We start from the raw sequence: 20,381 nt of genomic DNA on the forward strand, positions 1-20,381 counted from the left end.
TGTAAAATTGTGTCCATTGTCATCAGATGGTATTTTGTTATAAAAGCAGGATTTCCGTTTTTGTTTTGCACATATTCACTCCAAAGTAAAAAAATCCATAAGCAACAACTGAAGTTTGTGGTAAGACAAAGAAACAGTGCACACAGATGTCACAATCTTACTTTAAGGGGCTAAATCCTTTCTTTGAGTGAGATAAAAAAAATAGGGAAACCATTGCTCAGGGCGCATGTTCCAATGGGATCCTACAGACATAATTTTTTTAATGGGCAAATCCAAATCTCACTAGGTTGCTAGTCTATGTATTTGGTGGAAACATCCTGGACCAGACCAACAATGAAAAGCATCTCTAGCACTCTAGATTATCTTTAGTAAAACAATCTGCCCTGGATCAAATGCAGGACATATATGCAGTTTATAGTAGCGTGATGCACTGTTCCAAGGTTAAGCACACATTTAATAACAGATTTGCAGCTAGTAAAGGGTTACATCCAAGGGTCTTTAAAAATGGCGATATTGAAAAACAAGGGACAGATCGTGAAATGCACCTAAAAGAGACAACTACTACTTAAATGATCCCCATGTTTTCTAATGCTGACACCATAGCTGCTTATGCAAGACCTAAAAAATGAGGCCGGGGACAACCTGCAACCAAAGTACAGATCGCACACCGAGGGCAACAACTACTCATTCCCGGAGGAAATCCGTTAACTGTCCCATGATACAAGCAGCAGTCACTACCTGCCCTCTAGGTATAATCGCAGAAGCACAACATCCGAGGCGGGAAACAGCCTGAACAATGAATCCTTAACAACGAGTGTATTAAACAACGAATCCTTAACCACGACCTTTACCAGAACTACGACCTCATTAACCACTACTGTACACGAACAACGACCACCTGAACCACGACTTACTAAACCAGAGGTAAGTGTCAAAATGTTAATAATTAATCTTAAATGGAAGTGCAATTATAGTAAAATAATTTGGAACGCGATGTTGATTTTTGGATATATTTAATAATTTAGGAATGTGTAATATTATTTTAAAAATTAATTTGCAGATTTCCTGATTTTAATTACGATGTAGAAATATTAGTTTGTTTTAATTTAGCGTGTTAGGCTAGTAGATGGCACTGTTAGTTTGTTTTTCAGTAATGTGATTAAGATCAGTGCTCGATGCGACTGATCTCTGGTTGTTGAGTTGAAAAAATACATTGCAGCCAAATACAGGAGTTTGTGCAGAGATCTAGGGACATCCATTAGAAGAGAGTTGAAAATACCATCTGAAAAAATAGGAGGCTGAATATGACTTAGTGTCAACTGTGAAAATTGAATACGCTGTAAACCCTGATTCAGTCTGGCTGACCCCATTTCAAAGCACCTCTGAAATAGCAGGAGAGGTGGATTTTGTGGAACACCCAACAGTTCTTATCCAAAAGGATAGTTGAGGAACACTTTGAGCAAAATTAAATCTTAGTCATTGACAACGCTTCATTGGATATCAAATAGTGATAACCAATTCCATATACGCATGGCTCACCTTTACGAAAAGCAATACTTGAATATTGTTTCCTGTCGGTATCTCTCTTTTCACTGAACTGTTGATTCTTTCATTGAATCAAGAATTAAAAGTGACCATCTTCAACAGGCTGTTTCAATTGACCCCTTGACTGGTAGATTCCGGTAATATGAAAAATTATTCATTTTCGTGGTTTAGTAATTCGTTGTACAGTATGTAGTGGTTTGGCTTTGGTAGTGGTTTAGCCTTCGTGGTTTAGGCATTCGTTGTTTAAGTGGTAGTTGTTTAGTCATACAATCTTTAAAAGCATAGACGTAAACTAACCAGTGAGCAATTAACTGACAAAGATCACAACACTGATAATAGTTATTTTAAGTATTGGCTGCATGCAATCACTTACTTAACCCTGTACGTTGGGGGGGGGGGGGGGGGGGAATCGACAGTGCTAGTATAAGTCACAGGGTTAGGCTTGGTTAGTAATGACATGCATTTCCCTTGCCTCGATATGGACAAGAGAGAGTATAGTGGCACTTCGAAGTGCAGCTGATAGTTCCTGACTTCTGCAATTATCACAACCGGAATTGGGCAGGATGGATCAGAGTTAAGCACTTGTTTCTGACCACCTGTGTGTCTCGATAACAAATTTTGTTTTTTCACTTTCCATGTTGTAAAATCGACAGCTTTGATTGCCATAGCTTTGTGTACCAGCAGCACATTTTATGCGGTATTAGGTGCTATCCATTACGAGCCGAGCGCACAGAGGGGGCCGACTTTGGAGCATAAAGAAACCATATCACTTTCCACATAATACCTACAACAAATACAATGTATTCACACACCAGAGCAGAGGTCTTAAAACTTTTTGATGCTGAGACCCCCTTGTCAAACGTTTTAGGCGAAAGAACCCACTTCTGACAAACATTTCTAGAACCTGGTACTCCTCATCATCGACAACCATAAATGCCCCCAATTCCCACAGCAAATAATTTTTACAGTGGGAAAATAATATTAAACAGTATTTAGCAAACTAAAGGTCAGTGAGCGCGGGGGTGTAGTCAAAGGTGTAGCTAAAAACAAAGTGCCTCATTTATGAGGAATTGGCGTAGGGCAGTGCCGCAGGTCTTCTTGCGGCGCTGCCCTATGCCAATATGAAAGGGCAGGAATGCACCATATTTATGTAATACAGTGCATTCTTATCCTCAGCTATCTACATATAAAATAATGGGCAGCGTAAATGAAAAATACATTTAAAAAAAGTTGTTTATCAGTGGGAAATGCACTGCAGTACATTATGAAACTTCTATTAGTTAATGCACCGCAGAGGTCTGTGTGTAACCAGCGAGCCACATAATTAAATCTTGATTGGTGCAGTGGATAATAGTGATGTGTATTTTTAGTGCAATGAGGTCCAAGCCTGTGACAGAAAGCACTGTATATATGTAAGTCATTATTTTATACTTACATTACACACAGTGTAAGATTGAATGCTGCAAAACGTGTAGTTTCACCATAAAATGGTGCTTCCAAAATGTAGATTTTAGTAATACTAGAGCGTATGTAATGCAATACATTTTTTTTACATAGCGGTTCCTTCAACACCTCTTTAGGGGTACTAAGGGCTGTGTAAATGCAGTTAAATTAAAAGCAAGCACTTCCCAGCCCAATTGTTAACTCTTTGCACTTCCACTCAAAGATTTGTTTTTTTGTCATTACAAACCTTGGAGTTATTTGATCAATTAAAGCCAGAACTACTCAGAAGCATCCTTTACACTTGCAGATTAACTGATTTGCATTTCATTCAGGCAAGCAGCTGATAACGATCCAAATTAGCCGTCCCCGGACGGCTATCTTTTTTCAAAAGAAAAGCAAACATTTTGGATTGCAGGGACAGTGAAGCTGGGGAATGCACGACCCCCTTTCCAGGACTCCAGGGCCCCCCTGGGGGTCGCGCCCCACAGATTGAAGACCTCTGCACTAGAGTGTCATTTGAAGCGCCAAAAAACAGTTTATGGAAAACACTGCTATATATATAGATACCTGGGTACAAAGCAACAAATAAGAAAATAACTATATTCAAAAGATACTATTTACAAGAAGTGTGGGAAACGAGTTTCCGTCAGTGCTGAAAATTATGATTCCTCCCTACCATGCACTGCCTCGATTTGTGCTCCTGATCCTTAATGATGAAAAAACTGTGATAGTCATCGAAGGTGAGGGTGCCCACGTACGACTCATTTTGTGCAGCGTAACTACTGGCTCATATCTCCTTTCTTATAGGATAGCCTCAGCTCACCTTTAATAAGAAGTGGCAGCCCATTGGAAAGAAGAAGCGGGCGCCATTGCCAAAGCTGATGTCCCGCGAGTGCTGGGGGGGAAGCCCTTCTTAAAGTTAAAGCAGCATGGCATGCTGTGTCCATGAGTGCTGGGTGGGGGGGGCAGCCCTTCTTGAAGTGGAAGTGGTGTTGGCGTGGCCAAGCTGCCAACCGTGATGGCCGCGTAGGCTTGGAGCTCCGCCACCAACTCAGTCTCCTGAGCCTGCCGTGGTGGCGCAGATGGCGAATTTGCCCTCCAGGACACTGCGAGAGGTGTCCGAGGTGATGGTGCAGCTTCTGCCAGCGGAAACAGCCTGTTTACTGCTCACGGCACAGATCGGTGCCGGCCTGCTTTGCTGGGCGCAGCGGGGCCTGATATCACAAGGGAAGCCGGGACCTCGATTTGTGCACTGGCCTGAGCTGGTGTACGGGACTGCGGACTGGCCGGGAGATTGGACTGGGCGCTGGGTTTAATATGGTGAGCGGCTGTGGTGGGGGTAAGAGGCTCGTAACATTTACGGCGGGACGCCGGCATTTCCCGTAAGCCCCGTGGCAAAAGGGGCTGCGGGCGGGCTTGGGGATCAGCCGTCCAGCCGAGAGCTGCGTTGCCTGCGTGAGCTCTCCCCCTCGCAGCTGTTACCCTCTCCTGCCCTCCCCCACCCGCATGCTGGCTAATCCTGCTCCGTAACTGCATGTGCCCCCCCCTGTTCTCTCCGATACACATTCGCCCCGGTGTACACTGCGGCCTGTATGGAGGGGGTTGGGCCCATGTGGACTCCGGGGAATCACGCTAGAGTGCTGTTTTGACTGTGGGATGAATCGTGCAGGTGACGTGATCCTGGGTGTCCGCTGCTGGCTGTGGGCTCGTGGTCCTTACTGGCCGGTCTGGCCACCGAGCTTTTGACAGCGCCACGGTTTGCTTCTTATCTTCCTGCTGGACCTCCAGATCGGCCTGTATCCTTGGGGCCAGGCTTGATTCATCACTGCTCCATAGTCTTGCTCACTGCTCACTGATCACTGCTCAGCCCACCCCCTTCTATGCACAACTTGGCTAATGGTGACGGAGAGTAGGATATCCGACTTGGAGGATGGCGTGGCCCAGACCGCTAAGAAATATGAGTGGAAGGAGACGCTCCTTAAGTCAGTCGCCATTAAGAACAAGGACCTGGAAGCTCGGGCGGAGGAACAACATCTGCATTATGGGGGTGCCCGAATCTGCAAAAACGGGGCGGCTGGACCACTTTGTGGAAAAGCTCCTGACGGATATTTTGGTAGTGAACCATTCACCACCATCTTTGTCATTGAACGTGCACATTGTATCCTGGGACGGCAACCGGATCCCGGGTGCCCACCAAGGCCGTTCATAGCCATCCTTTTGAACTTTAGGGATAGGGATACTGCCCTACGCTTGGCTCGCGAGAAGGGCCAGCTTTATTGGCAGGGTTCGAGTATATCTCTGTACCTAGACTTCACTGCCAGGGTCCAAGACGCACACAGGAAATACGCGGAGGTTAAAGCTGCCCTGAGTAAGATGGGTCTACGATACGGGATGTTGTATCCGGCACGGCTGAAGGTGGATGTTGATGGATGACGTCAGGTTTTGACTGCCCCTACGATGCTCAGGAGTTTTGCTAGAAGTGCTCTAATGTCATGAAGAAGAAATGCTCGGCGTCACCGCAGCGGTCACAGGACATTCTGGATTCCGGAGCAAGTGCGGATCTTTTCACCATTAGCTAGACGCTCGTCACCTGTTCCCAGCATTGCAGTACGATGTTGTCACGATTCTAATCTTCGAGCTGCACCTCACAGACTCATGCTGGTGGAGCGCTAGTGTGCCGCCATGGGCGCATAAGTATGCAAATATACAGGCACTATGTGCCAAACACTGAGGGTAATGACGGGGTGTTGCCACTCCCCAAGTGCAGATGCACAAATCTGAGTTCTTGTGGGATTATGGTATTGTTTGTTTTTATTTGTCTGCTTTTTTTATCATGTCTATAAGGGATGGGGATTTTCCCTCTGAGTTCGGTGAGGGGGATGAGTGGTGGGAGGGGGGGAGCTGGGTTTGTAGGTCCATGTTTGTAGTTTGTTTTTACTGCAATTATCATTTACAGTGTAGCATGAATGGCCACGGTGTCTGTAGATCAGAAGTTCTGGACATAGATCATGGCTAGTAAGGTTGTTGCAGAGGCCAATGTGGTACTAATGTCCTGGAATGTTAGGGGCTTAAACAATACACGTAAGTCTAAACAGGTGATCCATTATATGCCACGCTATCATGTGGTTATAGCCTTTCTGCAGGAGACCCACCTTGCCGCTAACATTAAGACATCAGTGGCGGGGAGCTGGGGTAAGTATAAATATTTCGCAGGATATAGTTCTTAGGCCAGAGGGATTGCAGTGTTAATTCATAAGCGGTTGCCTTTTCGGGAGGAGGAGGTCTATAGGGATGTGGGGGGTCCATATGTGCTGGTTAAGGGCTATATGCTTGAACATTCTGTACTATTTGTCATTATATATGCCCTGAATGTAGACTACCCCTAGTTTTTTGACGCTATTCACAATCACATAGCTCGCATGGGGGCAGATAGCATCTACCTGGGAGGGGATTTTAACCAGTTGCTTGACCTGTAACTCGATAGTACAGCACATGCAGCGGCCACGAAGCCGAGGGCGCGGCGGGCTGTGTTGGACACTATAGAACAGTTTGGCCTGGTGGATGCATGGAGGTATCACTGTGCGCGCCCTGAGGGGTACACTCATTATTCTGCACCCCATGATACCTGGACACGGATGAACTACTGGTGCTTGTCCGCTGGAGTGGCGGTGTGGGTTGCAGTGGTTTATCATCTGCCGCGCACACTATCGGACCACTATCCTGTGTTGGTAACGCTGCGGATCCCTAGGGCAGGGGGTGTGGAACGTCCCTGGCAAATTCCGGACATGGCTTTGAGGGATGCTGTCTTTGCAATTGAACTGGGAAAGTCAATAGTAGAGTATTTTTTGATTAATGTCGGGTCGGTGGACTCTAAGGCCACCCTATGGTAGGCATTCAAGGCTAATGCGAGAGGGGTGTGCGTTTCCAAAAACGCAGAGGTGCTTAGGGCTCTGCGACACACACTTGAGGAGATAGAGATGCAGCTCCATGAGTTAGATTGCAGTGCAGCCAATTCTGGCCCCCCTGATATGCACAAACGCGCTGCATTGTTGACGGAATTCCACTTTTTGGGTAGATATGCCGGTGCTAGGGGGTATGGGGAGAGGGAAAGGCCTGGCAGAACACTGGCCAGACTGATGCAACATACCCGTAGGCCAACCTACATAGCTGAACTCAACGGGGAGGATGATGAGTAGATCACTGGTAATGTGGGGGTATTGCGGGAGGTACTTAAATATTACATAACGCTATATACCTCCAGGACTACTGACACCCCTGCGGACTATAGGGATTACCTCAATGAGGTCTCCCTTGTCTGGCTGGACAAGGCACACAAGGAATTCTTGGCAGAGCCCTTTACAGAGGATGAGGTAACGGAGGCCATTAATGTGCTAGGCGGCTCTAAAGCCCCAGGTTTGGATGGCTTTACGGGCTGTTTTTATAAAAAATATAGAGATCTCCTTGTGTCTCATCTCATTGATGTGTTTCAGGAAGCCATTGAAAAGGGGGTACTTCCACTCACCCTGAGGGATGCCGTTATAATATTATTGCCCAAACCAGGTATGGATGTGTTGAAATGTAGTTCATATCGGCCCCTGTCGTTCCTGAATATTGATAATAAGATTTTAGCTAAAGTGTTGGCGACAAGGCTTGCGTTGATAATGGAGAAATTGATTTCACCAACGCAATCTGGTTTCATTTTCCACAAGTCCACGGCCCTAAACATGCGCACGCTATTCACCACATTGAATAGGATCTCTCTGACCATTCCTGCAGTGGCTGTACTGCTCGACGCTGAGAAGGCGTTCGATTCGCTTCAGTGGCCTTTCCTTTATGCCACTATTGGGAGGCTGGCGGTGACGGAGCGGTTTCTGGCAGTGGTTCGGCTATTATATACATTGCCCACTACGCACATTTGTTTGAATGTGGTACACTGACCAAAGCATTTCCACTCACTCGGGGTACGCAACAGGGTTGCCCTCTGTCCCCCCCTCTTTTTTTTCACGTACTCAATGTCCCCGTTTCCGAACTGCTACCACAATGGATCATATTGTGCTCTTGAGAGTGCAGAAGGCACTGCGTGGGTGCCTGGATAGCTACCAGTGCCTTGGAGGCTCCTGACTTTTCCATTCTGACTGGGGTTATCCGGTGTGGGAATGGGAGTCACTTGGTGGCACGGATGTACAAGGAGGCAGTGGCATGGCTACCGTGCCGTGAAACGAATGTGCAGGCAGCATGTGAGCCGGATTTGGGCTATCCTCTGACAGACGTACCGTGGGGTCAGTGCTGCGCACAAACCCGCCGGGTGTCCCCGAATCACCGGCATATATTGTTGCATTTTAAATTTCTGTGGAGGTTGTATATGACCCCTAGTAAGCTGCATTGTATGGACCCCTCTCGTGCGGGCGTGTGTCCGAGATGTCGCTCTCCGTTTGCTGACTTTGTACATATGACGTTCACTTGCATTAGAATAGAGGATTATTGGAGATCGATATTTGGGAAACTATCTAAGATGGTGGGGGTCGAGATTGCGCCTCACCCTTTTTGGCACTGTTGGGGTATGTTCACAACCTTCCCAAATCCCAGCGCCGATTTATTGCTATCACACTACTGATAGCTAAGCGTGAAGTGGCTCTTAAGTGGGCCTGCACTCAGCCCCCCAAACTCAATGCATGGTTTCATAGTATGACGTACTGTAACACCACGAGCGACACATATGCACAGTTGCAGCTATTGGCCTCTAGACCTTTAGATATCTGGCAACCGTTTCAAACTTACCTGTTAAATGTACAAGATAGTAGCAATGTCCCCACACAAGAATTGCCTGCACCCACTGAATCTATAGACATCTAAGGACCGATTTGTATTAATTGTACTAAATATGTCATTGTCATTATATTGTACATTTGGTTATTTTGCTTGTAACGTTGGAGCACGGAGATGCCTCATGAGAATGTGTGGAGCCCGATATGACCACCTTGGACACCTTGTCATGTACGATGTCGTTATACAATTTATTCTTTGTGTTACTACACTGTAATGCTATGCTGCTATGTTTTATTTCATTCTTTGGTTGTTGCATTTATTTTTGAAAATCCAATAAAAAAATAAAATGTAAAAGTGGAAGCGGTGGGGGGCAGCCTTTCTTAAAGTGAAAACGGTGTGGCGTGCTGTGTTCCAAGAGTGCTGTGTGAGGGGCAGCCCTTCTTTAAGTGAAAGTGGTATCGCACTCTGCAAATATAACAAGAAGCAGGCGCCATTGCTGAAGCCGGCGTCCCGCAAGTGCTGATCAAAGAAAACAATGTTGCATTTGAATACAAGGGCAAGACGAAACGGAAATTAACACACACAAAGCAAATAAAAAATAGGGAATACAAAATAAAATGTCTTTACCTTTGCAGTGTGTCAATACACTTTAAACAGAAAGAAATCTGACCATAAGAACAAAGAAAAAAACAACGCCTGACCTGCAATAGTTAGATGGGAGGAGAGAAGACAGGCCATCACACCTGTACTGTGTGATGGCCGACTTAAATGCTCTCTGAGTGAAATCACTTGAAAGAGAGCCAAACACACAAAGGAGTGACTTTTACAGAAATGCACCAATAAGAAACCAGCATTTCTGAATGCCACAGATAGTAACCAATAGTAATCAGTGGGTTTGCCAAACCCAACAGAAGAGATATAACAGGTCGATCAAAGCTCGACCTAATGACTAATTCCTGCCACTCAAGCCAGTTTTAGCTTTGAGTGGCCTGTAGTAGTCTGAATTGTCACACCCATAGGAGTGTGATGGTTAGTAGTTCTGTTGGTATTGTCATTGGTAGAGCTGGCAGAGACAATGGGTGGTGCAAGCTCAATGCTCTCCTGACATGGACCTGGCACTTATTCTTATTTTTTTGCAAATTAATCACTCCTTACAAGCAATTAGCCGATGGGATGATTAGCAGCGAGGATCTGGTGTCTTATTCTAGCTCAAAGAGCCTGTTTAAGAGTTAAAAGATACCCGTCTGATTTATTACAAGTGCATTATCTCTTAATGCCCTTGTAATAAGAGGCGCGGATAGACGTCACGTTTGTGTCCTAGTAATTCATCCTCCAAACTCTAAATCAGGCCCATAGTTAATTAAGAGTGTGTTTTGCTGGGAGGTAAACGATTTCAAACAATGTGCTACAGGTTGTTGATGCACAGTACATGTGAGGCGATGGGAGAATGTAAAAAACATGGATTTGTGGTGTCTTAAAGGTTGGAAGAGAGTTGGTAAAATGGAGAAGATAATAAGCAAAACTTACTGTTACTAAGTGGAAACCGTGACACCTCCAGATGCTGCTGTTTATTCTCTAATTTCACTTTTGACAAGGGCCCTGTGGGTTTCAAGTACAGCATTAGAAGACTGGCAACACAATAAAGGCAAACGGTAGGAGTTTAGTCACGTAAAATAAGAGAGTTGTTTCTGTCAATTGAGCACTGCCTAGAGTTCCCTGAATTCGAGAAATGAAGCTAGCAGATATCCCCTTCCATTAACGACCACCCCATCCGCTCCTCCGTACGCCATTCACCTTTCTAACAATTCCTGCCTGCTAGCCCCATCTGTGCAGCTGAACACTGAAACCAACTCCGAAATAGAACTGTGAAACCTACATACCTCTCTTAAAGCTCAGAATTATGGCGCAATTTCTTGCAAGGATTTGGAGCAAGACTTCCATACCGGTGGGGGAACAATCCCCCCTCTCCCGGTTTACCCCATGGGGTGGCACCCTTAGGTAGAGACTTTCCTGCCTGCTGCAATTAGGTGCAGCACCAATGGTTTAAGAAATTGTCCCAATGCCATTTTCTCACTTCCTAGAATCATTTACTGGCAGCAGCTCGAACTATCAACCAAAAGCAGCCTTCGAAAAAATGTTGAAGCCAGCCCTGCTCCTTTTCTCCTCTTACCTTTCTCTCTCCTTTCTCTGTCTTTCTCTTTCTTTCTTTCTTCTCTCTCTCTCTCTCTCCTGAAGCCTTTCACACACCCCTCACCCGTGCCTGCTGTAATTATTTGGGAAAGCTGGAGAAGGAAAGAGAGGCGCCATCAGTGGCCCCTGACCTAAAAAACAAGCATTTGCAATGCAATAGGTCTCGCATTAATAATAGTTTAAAGTATTGGCGTTGCAAATAATAATGCAACATCAATAGCTTATACTTTCAGTAATGCAAGACCTAGTGCATTGCAAATGTTTGCGTAGTGAGCCAGGAACCAGCAATGTATGTCTCAGTGCAGTACCACAAGCTGCTCCTAGAGGACCCCAGTGAGAAAGGCACCAGCACTGCATGGCTAGGTGCAGTACAGCAAGCTGCTCCTAGAGGCCCCGAGTGAGCAAGGCACCAGCACTGCTTGTCTAGTATCAGTACAGCAAGCTGCTCCTAGAGGTCCCTAGTGAGCAAGGCGCCAGCACTGCATGGCTAGGTGCAGTACCGCAAGCAGCTCCTAGAGGTCTCTAGTGAGCAAGGCACCAGCACTGCTTGTCTAGGTGCAGTACCACAAGCGGCTCCTAGAGGACCCTAGTGAGCAAGGCACCAGCATTGCATGTCTAGGTGCAGTACCGCAAGCTGCTCCTAGAGGTTCCCTAGTGAGCAATACACCAGCACAGCTTGTCCACGTACAGTACCGCAAGCTGCTCCTAGAGGTCCCTAGTGAGCAAGGCACCAACACTGCTTGTCTAGGTGCAGTACCGCAAGCTGCTCCTAGAGGTCCATAATGAGCATCATAAACCTTTGGTTACGTATGGTACTGCACCCTGCAGAAGATATGGTAAATCCACCCTACCCATAATGCACTGCATGCAAGACAGTACCATGAGTACATTCAACTATCTATGTCCATATATACAATAAGTAGCTTTGAAATGGACAAAGGAATTATTATATTAATTCCGAATTAGGTTGTACTCTGTGTGGACCTGATAAAGGGAAATTTATACAAGGTCTAATGTAAACATGAGATGTGCTAGCGAGTAAAGTAACCATTGCCAACCTAGTTTAGGACCAAGTGAGTGTTCTGTCTGAAGGTCTTTAAGAGTGCCTTGAGGCTGTAATTAAAACCTAGGGTGTAACAACACATGTAACAGGGGGTGTCCTCATGGGAGGTTACAAGAAGAGACAAGGTGGTACTAAGGAGGGACTACTAAGCCTAATGACCAATGAAAAGCCAACATTCACAAAGGACAGGGACAGGAGCCAATTCAAAAGATGTGCGGAAAGTAGGCGGAGCTTTATGTACATATTCTGAATACAGCATGTCTCGAAGAGACAGCGCAAGCGCTGCCTTGGCGAGACCTCAAAACTGGCCTCCAAGGCTCCAGCCCACTGTGGAAATGCCCTTGAACAAACTGGCAGTCCTGGCCTGACTCGAAGACAGCTGCAGTTTCTCATGAGGGTGGGGGAAGTGTTGCCTCCCCCCACCCACTGCAACCACGCTAAACATGAAAAATAAAATGGCAAATAAATTATTTCATTCTCATTTTATTTTTCACATGCCGTGCCGCAGCCACCAGCCTGCCCCCAGCTGGGAGCAATGGGGGGGGGGGGGTGTCCTCTGCTGGCAATTGGCAGCATAGAGGACTGGTGGAGCGAACTGGACACTCCATGTCAGTTGGGCCGGCTCTCTCCCACCGGCCAAAGTTGTGCGCTTTGCAGCTCCAACCACAGGCCTCAAGGGCTTGAAGAAGCATCCAGCCAGCCCGCTCCATCCAATCCTGGTGCTTCTCTCAAGCTGGTTACCAGCATGAAAGTAGTGCCAGGATTAGTGAATGGAAGTGGCTGGGGCAGGAGCACTTGCAGCCGACAGACCAGAGCGAGGAGGACGTCAGATGTCAGACGTCAGATGTGTAGCAAGCAAGGTAAGTGTTTTCCATTCATAGCCACTCACCTTGCCTACATGCATGCACCCACCCACCACCCATTTGCCCGCCGCACCAATATGTGTACCTGCCAACCACCCCTGCTCGAAGGACTCAAAGGAATTTAAAATGCAGTTTGGTCATATGACTGTCTATAGGCCAATCTGCATCTTTATGGATCCATTCAGGGGTCTTTCCATGTGTTTGCCCATTTGGCATCATATCAAACCCTAGCTACTTTAAATGAGACAAACCCAGTGGGTGGGATCCCAAGGGCACGACATGCCCATACTTTTCCAATTTAAGAAAAACAATTCGCCTACTTTTCTGGCATTGGACAACCATCTCAAGAGGGTTAATTCCGAGAATTGAAATGCTTCAGCTGAAGTGTAAGGCAGGGAGTTTCCTGTGCTGTGAAACCGAGGGAGGGGCAGACAGCTAAACAAGCCTTCTTGCCAGGATTCCTGCTCACCTGAAAGAAATGTAATTGTGCACAACTGGTTAATCTCCAAATGCAAATGGTGCTTTGAAGCTGGTTGTGACTTTAATTGATGAAAGCACTTGAAGCTTCTTGATGACGCAGATTTATTCTTTTTGCGTGGTAGTGCATGGGAGTTACTAGCTGAGCTGTGAAGTGTGTACTTTTAATGGACAGTTATAAAACCAACTGCACTTTATTTAAAACATTTGTGTACATTTTGTATCAGCCTATCTAATACTGTGTGTAATGCAAGTTTAAAATAATGACTTACATATTCACTGTGCTTTCCGTCGCAGACTGGGACCTCTTAGCACCAAACATATACAAGTCACTATTCACCACTGCATCAAACAGGACTCAATTCTGTGGCTCTCAGTTACACTCACAGACCCCTGCAGTGCATTAACTACGAGAGGTTTCATAATGTATGATAGTGCATTCCCCACTGATTAACTTAACTTACATTTATTTTTTATTTAAGCTGTGCTCTACTTTAGTAATTACCTGAAGGTGAAAGACTGTAAAACGTTATAGGATATTTTGGTTTTGTTGGCATGCCTTTGACCCCGCACCCAGGCCCACTCACCACACCCCCTTTGCGCACAGCATAATAGTTTCTATACTTTTTTAATGCACTTCAACTACTGGAAAAACCCGGACTGGTATTAAGAAGACAGCAGTTCACCAGCAGTCAGCTGGAAGATATTCAGGATAAAAATGGTCCTGGAGGGAAGATGGCCTCCATGCTCATATTGGGTTGAAAGGAAAGACATATAACTTCAACATTGTGTACTATCCGACTGACTTAGTAAAAACACAGTATTGCTCATTGTAAGTATTATGTGGGTAATGAGATACAATTGTTGCATGCTTGTGCATGGCCATCCACAAACCTTTACTCCTAAACCAGTGGCTGGCACAATGGAAGTTTAGGGTTCCAAATACCAAGGCTGCATATTCTTGATTCCTCTATAATCCACCAGCACCCACGCCCTGACACTTTTTCTCCCTCTTGCATGGTTTTTCGTCTCTTCTTTCTCACAGTTTTTATGTCTTTCTCTTCCCTTTTCTTTCTGCCTTTTGTGTTTTTCTCTATCTTTCTATTGGTCAAAGTCAGTTGAGGAAAAATAAGCCTCAATCCCCAAAAATGAGTGCCGTTTGGACCCATGTGCCACCATCGGCTCAAATTAAGCACTTCTTACAATTTGTAGAAAGAAGACATCAAACAGCAATGATTGGGTTTTTCCAGTGAGAGAATAGAATGTTCACCTTTTTCGATCTCCACAGGCCAATGCATTGCAGGGAGTTATTATTTATAGGGAGTGGGCAAGATTTGTATTCTGGTGATTAGCTCAGTCAGTAATTGTCTACACACTTTTTGGTGGTTTTAGGGATTTGTGTCAAATATGATTTGACTTTCACTGATGAAGAACTATGAATTTCAAGTAGGTATGTGGCAGTGGGCTGATATGGCTATCTATTGCAGCAAAGCGGCTGCGTAGCACACCAACATGGACTGTTACATAGGAAATGGTACCTGGGTTTCTCCCACCCAACAGCACACTTCAGATCACCCCTGGAACCCAGCACCAATCATAAATGGGGCATACATTTTCACAGCCGTGTGTAAATGTAGTGAAATAACAGTACGACACTTCTGACCTCAGCGGCTGCGCCCCCCACCCCCAAATAATGCTTGATCTGCACATTACTGTTCCCAAAATTTAGATTTAACGGGGTTCGGTCACCTTCCTCTGGAGCTTTTCTCTTGCCCTGCTGTCTTTTGTGAGTTGAAGTCTTGGATGTGGTGGGAGATTTGTCAGCCTTCCGATGTTTCCAAAGTTCCATCTCTGAGGGATAAAGAGAAAGCGGTGAAGAGCATCTTACAGTGTTATGGGAAAGAGGTGGGTGTGTGATTAGTACGAACAGGAGAACAACTGGATTATTACTATGCATACCACTAATTCATTTATTTCAATAGTAGGCCAGTCTATTTATTATTATTATTACTATTAAAATAAGCATCTTAATTCCTCTCTACTTTACCCTTCAAATTGACCACATATTTTTCTTTTATCCCATCCTCAAGCTATCTCTCAATTCCTATTTGTCAAGATTAGATAGGCTCGAAGAAAAAGGGTGCACTTAATATATGGTAATAACATGTTATCATATTGCAGGCAAGGGTCTAATAATGGCCCACGTTATCCATCTCTTACAATGAAACACTCATTAATCTTAGCTCCTGAGACATTCAACCACAAAGTGAGATATGTCGACATATGGTATGACTTTGTTTCGAAAGTTCTCCAGCCTGGGCTTGTAGTCTGCAAAGCAGACACAAATGTGAATGTCGTAGGAACAGTAGCGGCCGGCTTGGATCTGGAGTGGTGAGGCGGGCGGAGGCGGGGGAAAGTACGGGGGAAATTGTGATGTAAAAAAAAGAAAAAAACATACCTTCTCGCTGCTCTCCGGCACTGCACGTGGTCTCAGTCTTTCCTCTTTGGAGCCGGAACACGGAAGCAGCCAGGCTCCCTCCCCTAAGACAATGACAACACTGCAATGCAGCATTGTGATTGGTCTGAGCGCCGTGGATCGGCGCATAGCCAGGGAATGGCGGCCTGGACATGTTCTCCACGCAGGCTGTAATGCAGCGTGCATGGAGAACATGCGAAGTGCGCATGACTGTTTTAGACGGCCCCCAGAGGGCCGGCCAAACAGTCATTGTGCACTTGGAGTGGGCAAACTGCTCTTCCCCTGCTCTGAGAGCAGAGCAGCCACCTGCCCCACAAAACTGCTCAGCAGGAACAAATACAATAATAATAACCTCAAGTTATTATCATTGTATTTGTTCTTTCTTTCATTGCTTTGCAGCAGTGGGGCAACGCTCCTCCGCCTTAGCGGAGGAGACTCCACTGGGTAGCAACAGCAAATAAGATGAGCTCCTCCATCCCTTCTTAACGTGCAACACCTGCTTTGCTTGCTGGAACAAATGCAACTCCTCATCTGTGTTGAAACAGTACTTTCATAGTGTAAGAGGTTGGTCTTCAATGTTAGAGAGTGCACTGAGCAAGAATCTTAAGACATCGAAAACCAGTATTATGGAAGGGAGGGTGTGACGTGGATTCTATGTGTGGGCTACAGGCTTAAAAGCCAAAGTAGGTTGTATGATGGCAAAGCTTTGTGATTCAACGTAGTTTTTCGATGTATCCCTTATTGGAGCCTTGATAAAAATCAGGTTCACTCTGAACCTTGCCTTCTTCAATTTCTCTTTCTCTCTTTGAAGTAAATTGATAAGTAATAGGAGAAGCGAAGTTGTCTTGAGAGAATCGTCCTTCTCAACATATTTTTCTCAACAAACATTCACACAAATAGAACCACACTGAAGTGTCAGGACCAGGTTTCACTAGAGTGATCCTTCAGGTATGAGTCATTCTGGGAGACTTTGTGGAGAGAGGAGATAAATACTCACTTGGACACATGCCTGAGGTTACACAAATCTGCTGCTGACCTCAGAAAGCCAAGATCAAGGGCAATTGAGACTGCCAGCTGTTCTTCATTGCCACTGAGCATGTCCTGGGTCTTTGGGCCAGATGTATCAATGTTAGCAATAGAGATTACCTATTTGCAATTTTCTGTGAATCGCAATTCTAAATCACTATTCCTAATGTATGACACTCATGGAGTTTTCAGTTAGCGATTCCTAGTGGGTTGCAAACCAGCTTACCACATGAATATTAATGAGGTAGGTCGCAATTTGCGAATCATTAGGAATCAACGCCATCACAGGGATGGTGACCTGCTTAGATCAGCAGACCACCATGTCTGTGATTGCTTTCAAATAAATCAGTTTAAAAAAAAAAATGCAACCCGTATTCCTTAAAGGAAAACAGGATGCGTTTAAAAGTTTCTTAAACATACTTTACTTTTACATTCGCTTTGGCAGTTGGTAAATTATTAATGTTTTGCAACCGGAATTCAGTCTCAAAACATTAATACATACCATTCCAATTCGGTATTTGATAGGAATGTTGCCCCTTCCAAATACCGAATCGGTATTTTCTTGCAATTGAAAATTATGGTTCGGTAACGTGCTACCGAATTGCAGTTTGGATTTGATGCATACCTAAATGCTTTTTAGCGGTGTCAAACGGGCCAATTCATCAAATCGACATTTTGCGACTGGAAAATAGCTTGATGCATGTGGCCTTAGTCCACTTTCTTCCGGCACAGACTATTTGTAACAATTTTTGGGGGGTTCAGTGCTTCATATCATGATTTTATGTTACTTCAATTTTTCACAAATTGCTTCCGGTGGGTGACACTGTATTTATTTTTAGCAAGAGAATAATTCTATAATACTGCTTCTTTGCAGGTTCAGTTTTGGAACTCAGAATCAGTTTGTGATTGCTGTGAATGCGCTCCAATGCCTCGTCAGGGGCAGTAATGCATTTACAGGGCAATACACCAGCAATGAGCATATCACCTCTTCCTTGGCAAAGCATGTTTTCGCTTCCTGCTATCACTCATTCTGGTTTATGTTGCTTATTGACAGTGGCATCACTAGGGAGGTGCGGGGGGTGTGGACCGCACTGGGTGACACCATCACATGGGGTGACACCGTGACACCAAAATGCAAAATATTACTGTCTGTCTATGATTCTATGTCACTCTATGAAATTATTCTTATGCATTGTTTCAGCCCAGCAACAGAAATTTATAAAAATATCTCTGTTCTGTTAGTTATAAACACAAAAATGTGTTATAGTTTTGTTTTGCGTCAACCCTAGTGACGCCGCTGCTGAGCCTCTGCTTTAAATCGCTACATAAATCAGGAGGAACCCGTTACCCGGCCGCCGGACAAGATTATTGTCCAATTAGCTGTACGGCGTCGGCGTCCGGACGTCGACGACGTTCGAAACTTCACTCACGTGGCTCCCGGACCCACCGTTTTCATCAGCCCACTGCCCACGTATGGTCCCATTATTTGGCACTGGCGGACTCGGAGGAGGTCCATCATGGGGTAAGTCGTAAGGGGGTGACACCATGAGTTACCGCACTGGGTGACACCAACGCTAGTGTCGCCGCTGATTATTGATACTCATCGTGTTTTCCTGGTTTTCGCCCTTTAGCCTCCAGGAACAGTTCCCCAAAGTTCTGTTGACTTTTGGGACATTTTGAGTTTCGCACAATATTGATTGGTTAGTTTATTTATAAACTTCTTAAGGGCAGGATTAGCTACAAAAGGTGGCCTGGTGCTGGCTCAGACTGAGGCGAGACAAACCTATCTAAAGTGACAGGAACATCGATTTAAGGCCCTGGCTTTGGGTGTTCATTGCATGCACTTTTTGATGCCATTCACCTGTAATCACGAGCACAAAGACAGAGATCAGGGTCATGTGGCAGATGGTTTTCTGGAGCTGTGCAACACATGGATAATGATGCAAATAAACACATTATTTTTGCATTGTGTTTTTCTGCTCCTCTATTGGCATCCGCATTTCTTAGCTTCTTTCATCCCCAACCACCCGGCCACATCTGCTTTTGCTGAGTAATATTTTTCAACGCAACAAATCATTTGTTCACAAGATGCACTTGATTCTTTTCCAGTTGGCCGTGAACAGGTAGTAAAATATTTTAATGTGTTTGATGCACCTGCTGCAGAGCTTTTTAACCCTAACATGACCTACTCTGTTTTCATAATTTCTCCAAGGAAAATGAGTAGATTGGAGTCTAGAAGTGACTAATATTGTAAGCCTAGGATGTCATTTCGCATTCGAAAGACTTGCCTGATTTCTCATAGGAATAACGTACTGTGTAGTGTGCTGTATATTAGTAACTCTTGCTATTTACAACAACTTGAACTCCCGGTGTGGGTGCTGGAACTATGTGAGAAGAGACTGCCACAGATAGGGCCTTCAAGACCAGTGTCACTGACCAGAAATAGCTGCTGTGCCTGAGAGCATTCATTCCACTTGAGCTCCCTAATGCCACCTGTCATGGCAGTGGATGGTGCCCCCCCCCCCCACGAACCTTGGCTGAAGCTGCTCTGGATGGCAGGAAGCTTGGCATAACGCTCCAGATTATAGTCCTTGAAGATGACCTGCCAGAAGCCGTGGATGGAGATGATGTCCCTGCCCAGGAGCCAGGTCAGCAGCGCGTGGAAGGCCTTGTGGCAGCCGTCTCTCTCTGTGAGGCGCAGCGTCTCCTAGCAACAGAGAAAACCAATGCAAATAAGGACAAGGGGTACTTCTAAGCTGAGATCAGAATTTGTATTCACATTGATGCTTGTATAAAGTTTTGCAATGACGTTACTATTATTGTAATTTTTTTGTAAATAAAATGTTATTGATTTTATGCATAGAACGATAGCAAACAATGCACAGGATAGAACACTTTACTGTCACAGTAGCACATGTCCGATAGAGACAGAGGGTCACGTAAATCATTGCCCATATTGTAGTACGACCACCACTTCCCCCAGATTTTACCATGTTTGCGGGGGCGGCCCTAACTGTATTTATGGTTCCTCTATGTGGGCCCACCAAACCGTCGCCGAGCGCCATTCAGCCAGTGTTGGCAGAGACTGGGATTTCTGATGTCGGCTATGTCGCGCTTAGATATCACCGTACCTACGGCTACCAAGATGTGTTCTCCTCGGGTCCCCCCACCACCCCAGGATGCTTAGAATTGCAATATGGGCAGAACAATTTACCTGCCTTTCCAGAATTGCAAAAAGTGTAGTGAAGATCAGGGACCAGTTTTTAGCCATCACGGGACAGGACCATACCATACCATGTGAATATTATTGTAATGATTATTAATAATATTATTATGAGTAGTAGTAGTAGTACTAGCAGCCTCAAAGTGGTATTATTATCATCATCATTATTGCTATTAATATTATTGTTATTTTTAATAGTAGTAGTAATAGTTGTAGTGGTAGTAGTAACACTAGCAGCATCTCAACTGATGCTGTCTACACACCTTGCTGACTTCCCCCCTTGTCTGGCAGCTGAGCCTCTATGCTGGT

At 45.2% G+C, this 20,381-nt stretch overlaps 1 protein-coding gene across 1 annotated transcript in view; it reads right to left on the reverse strand.

Annotated features, from left to right (window-relative positions):
- LOC146785222 (autoimmune regulator-like) overlaps nt 1-20,381 on the reverse strand; it is a 119,981-nt gene that overhangs the window by 20,498 nt on the left and 79,102 nt on the right. Inside the window, exons 3-4 of the mRNA XM_085633009.1 lie at nt 19,382-19,556; nt 15,061-15,198 (exon numbers count right to left, since the gene is read on the reverse strand). Coding sequence (XP_085489135.1) covers nt 15,061-15,198; nt 19,382-19,556 — 313 coding nt within the window. The remainder of the gene's footprint in view (nt 1-15,060; nt 15,199-19,381; nt 19,557-20,381) is intronic.

Source organism: Triturus cristatus, chromosome 11, assembly GCF_964204655.1.
Source record: "Triturus cristatus chromosome 11, aTriCri1.1, whole genome shotgun sequence".
Classification (NCBI taxonomy): domain Eukaryota; kingdom Metazoa; phylum Chordata; class Amphibia; order Caudata; family Salamandridae; genus Triturus; species Triturus cristatus.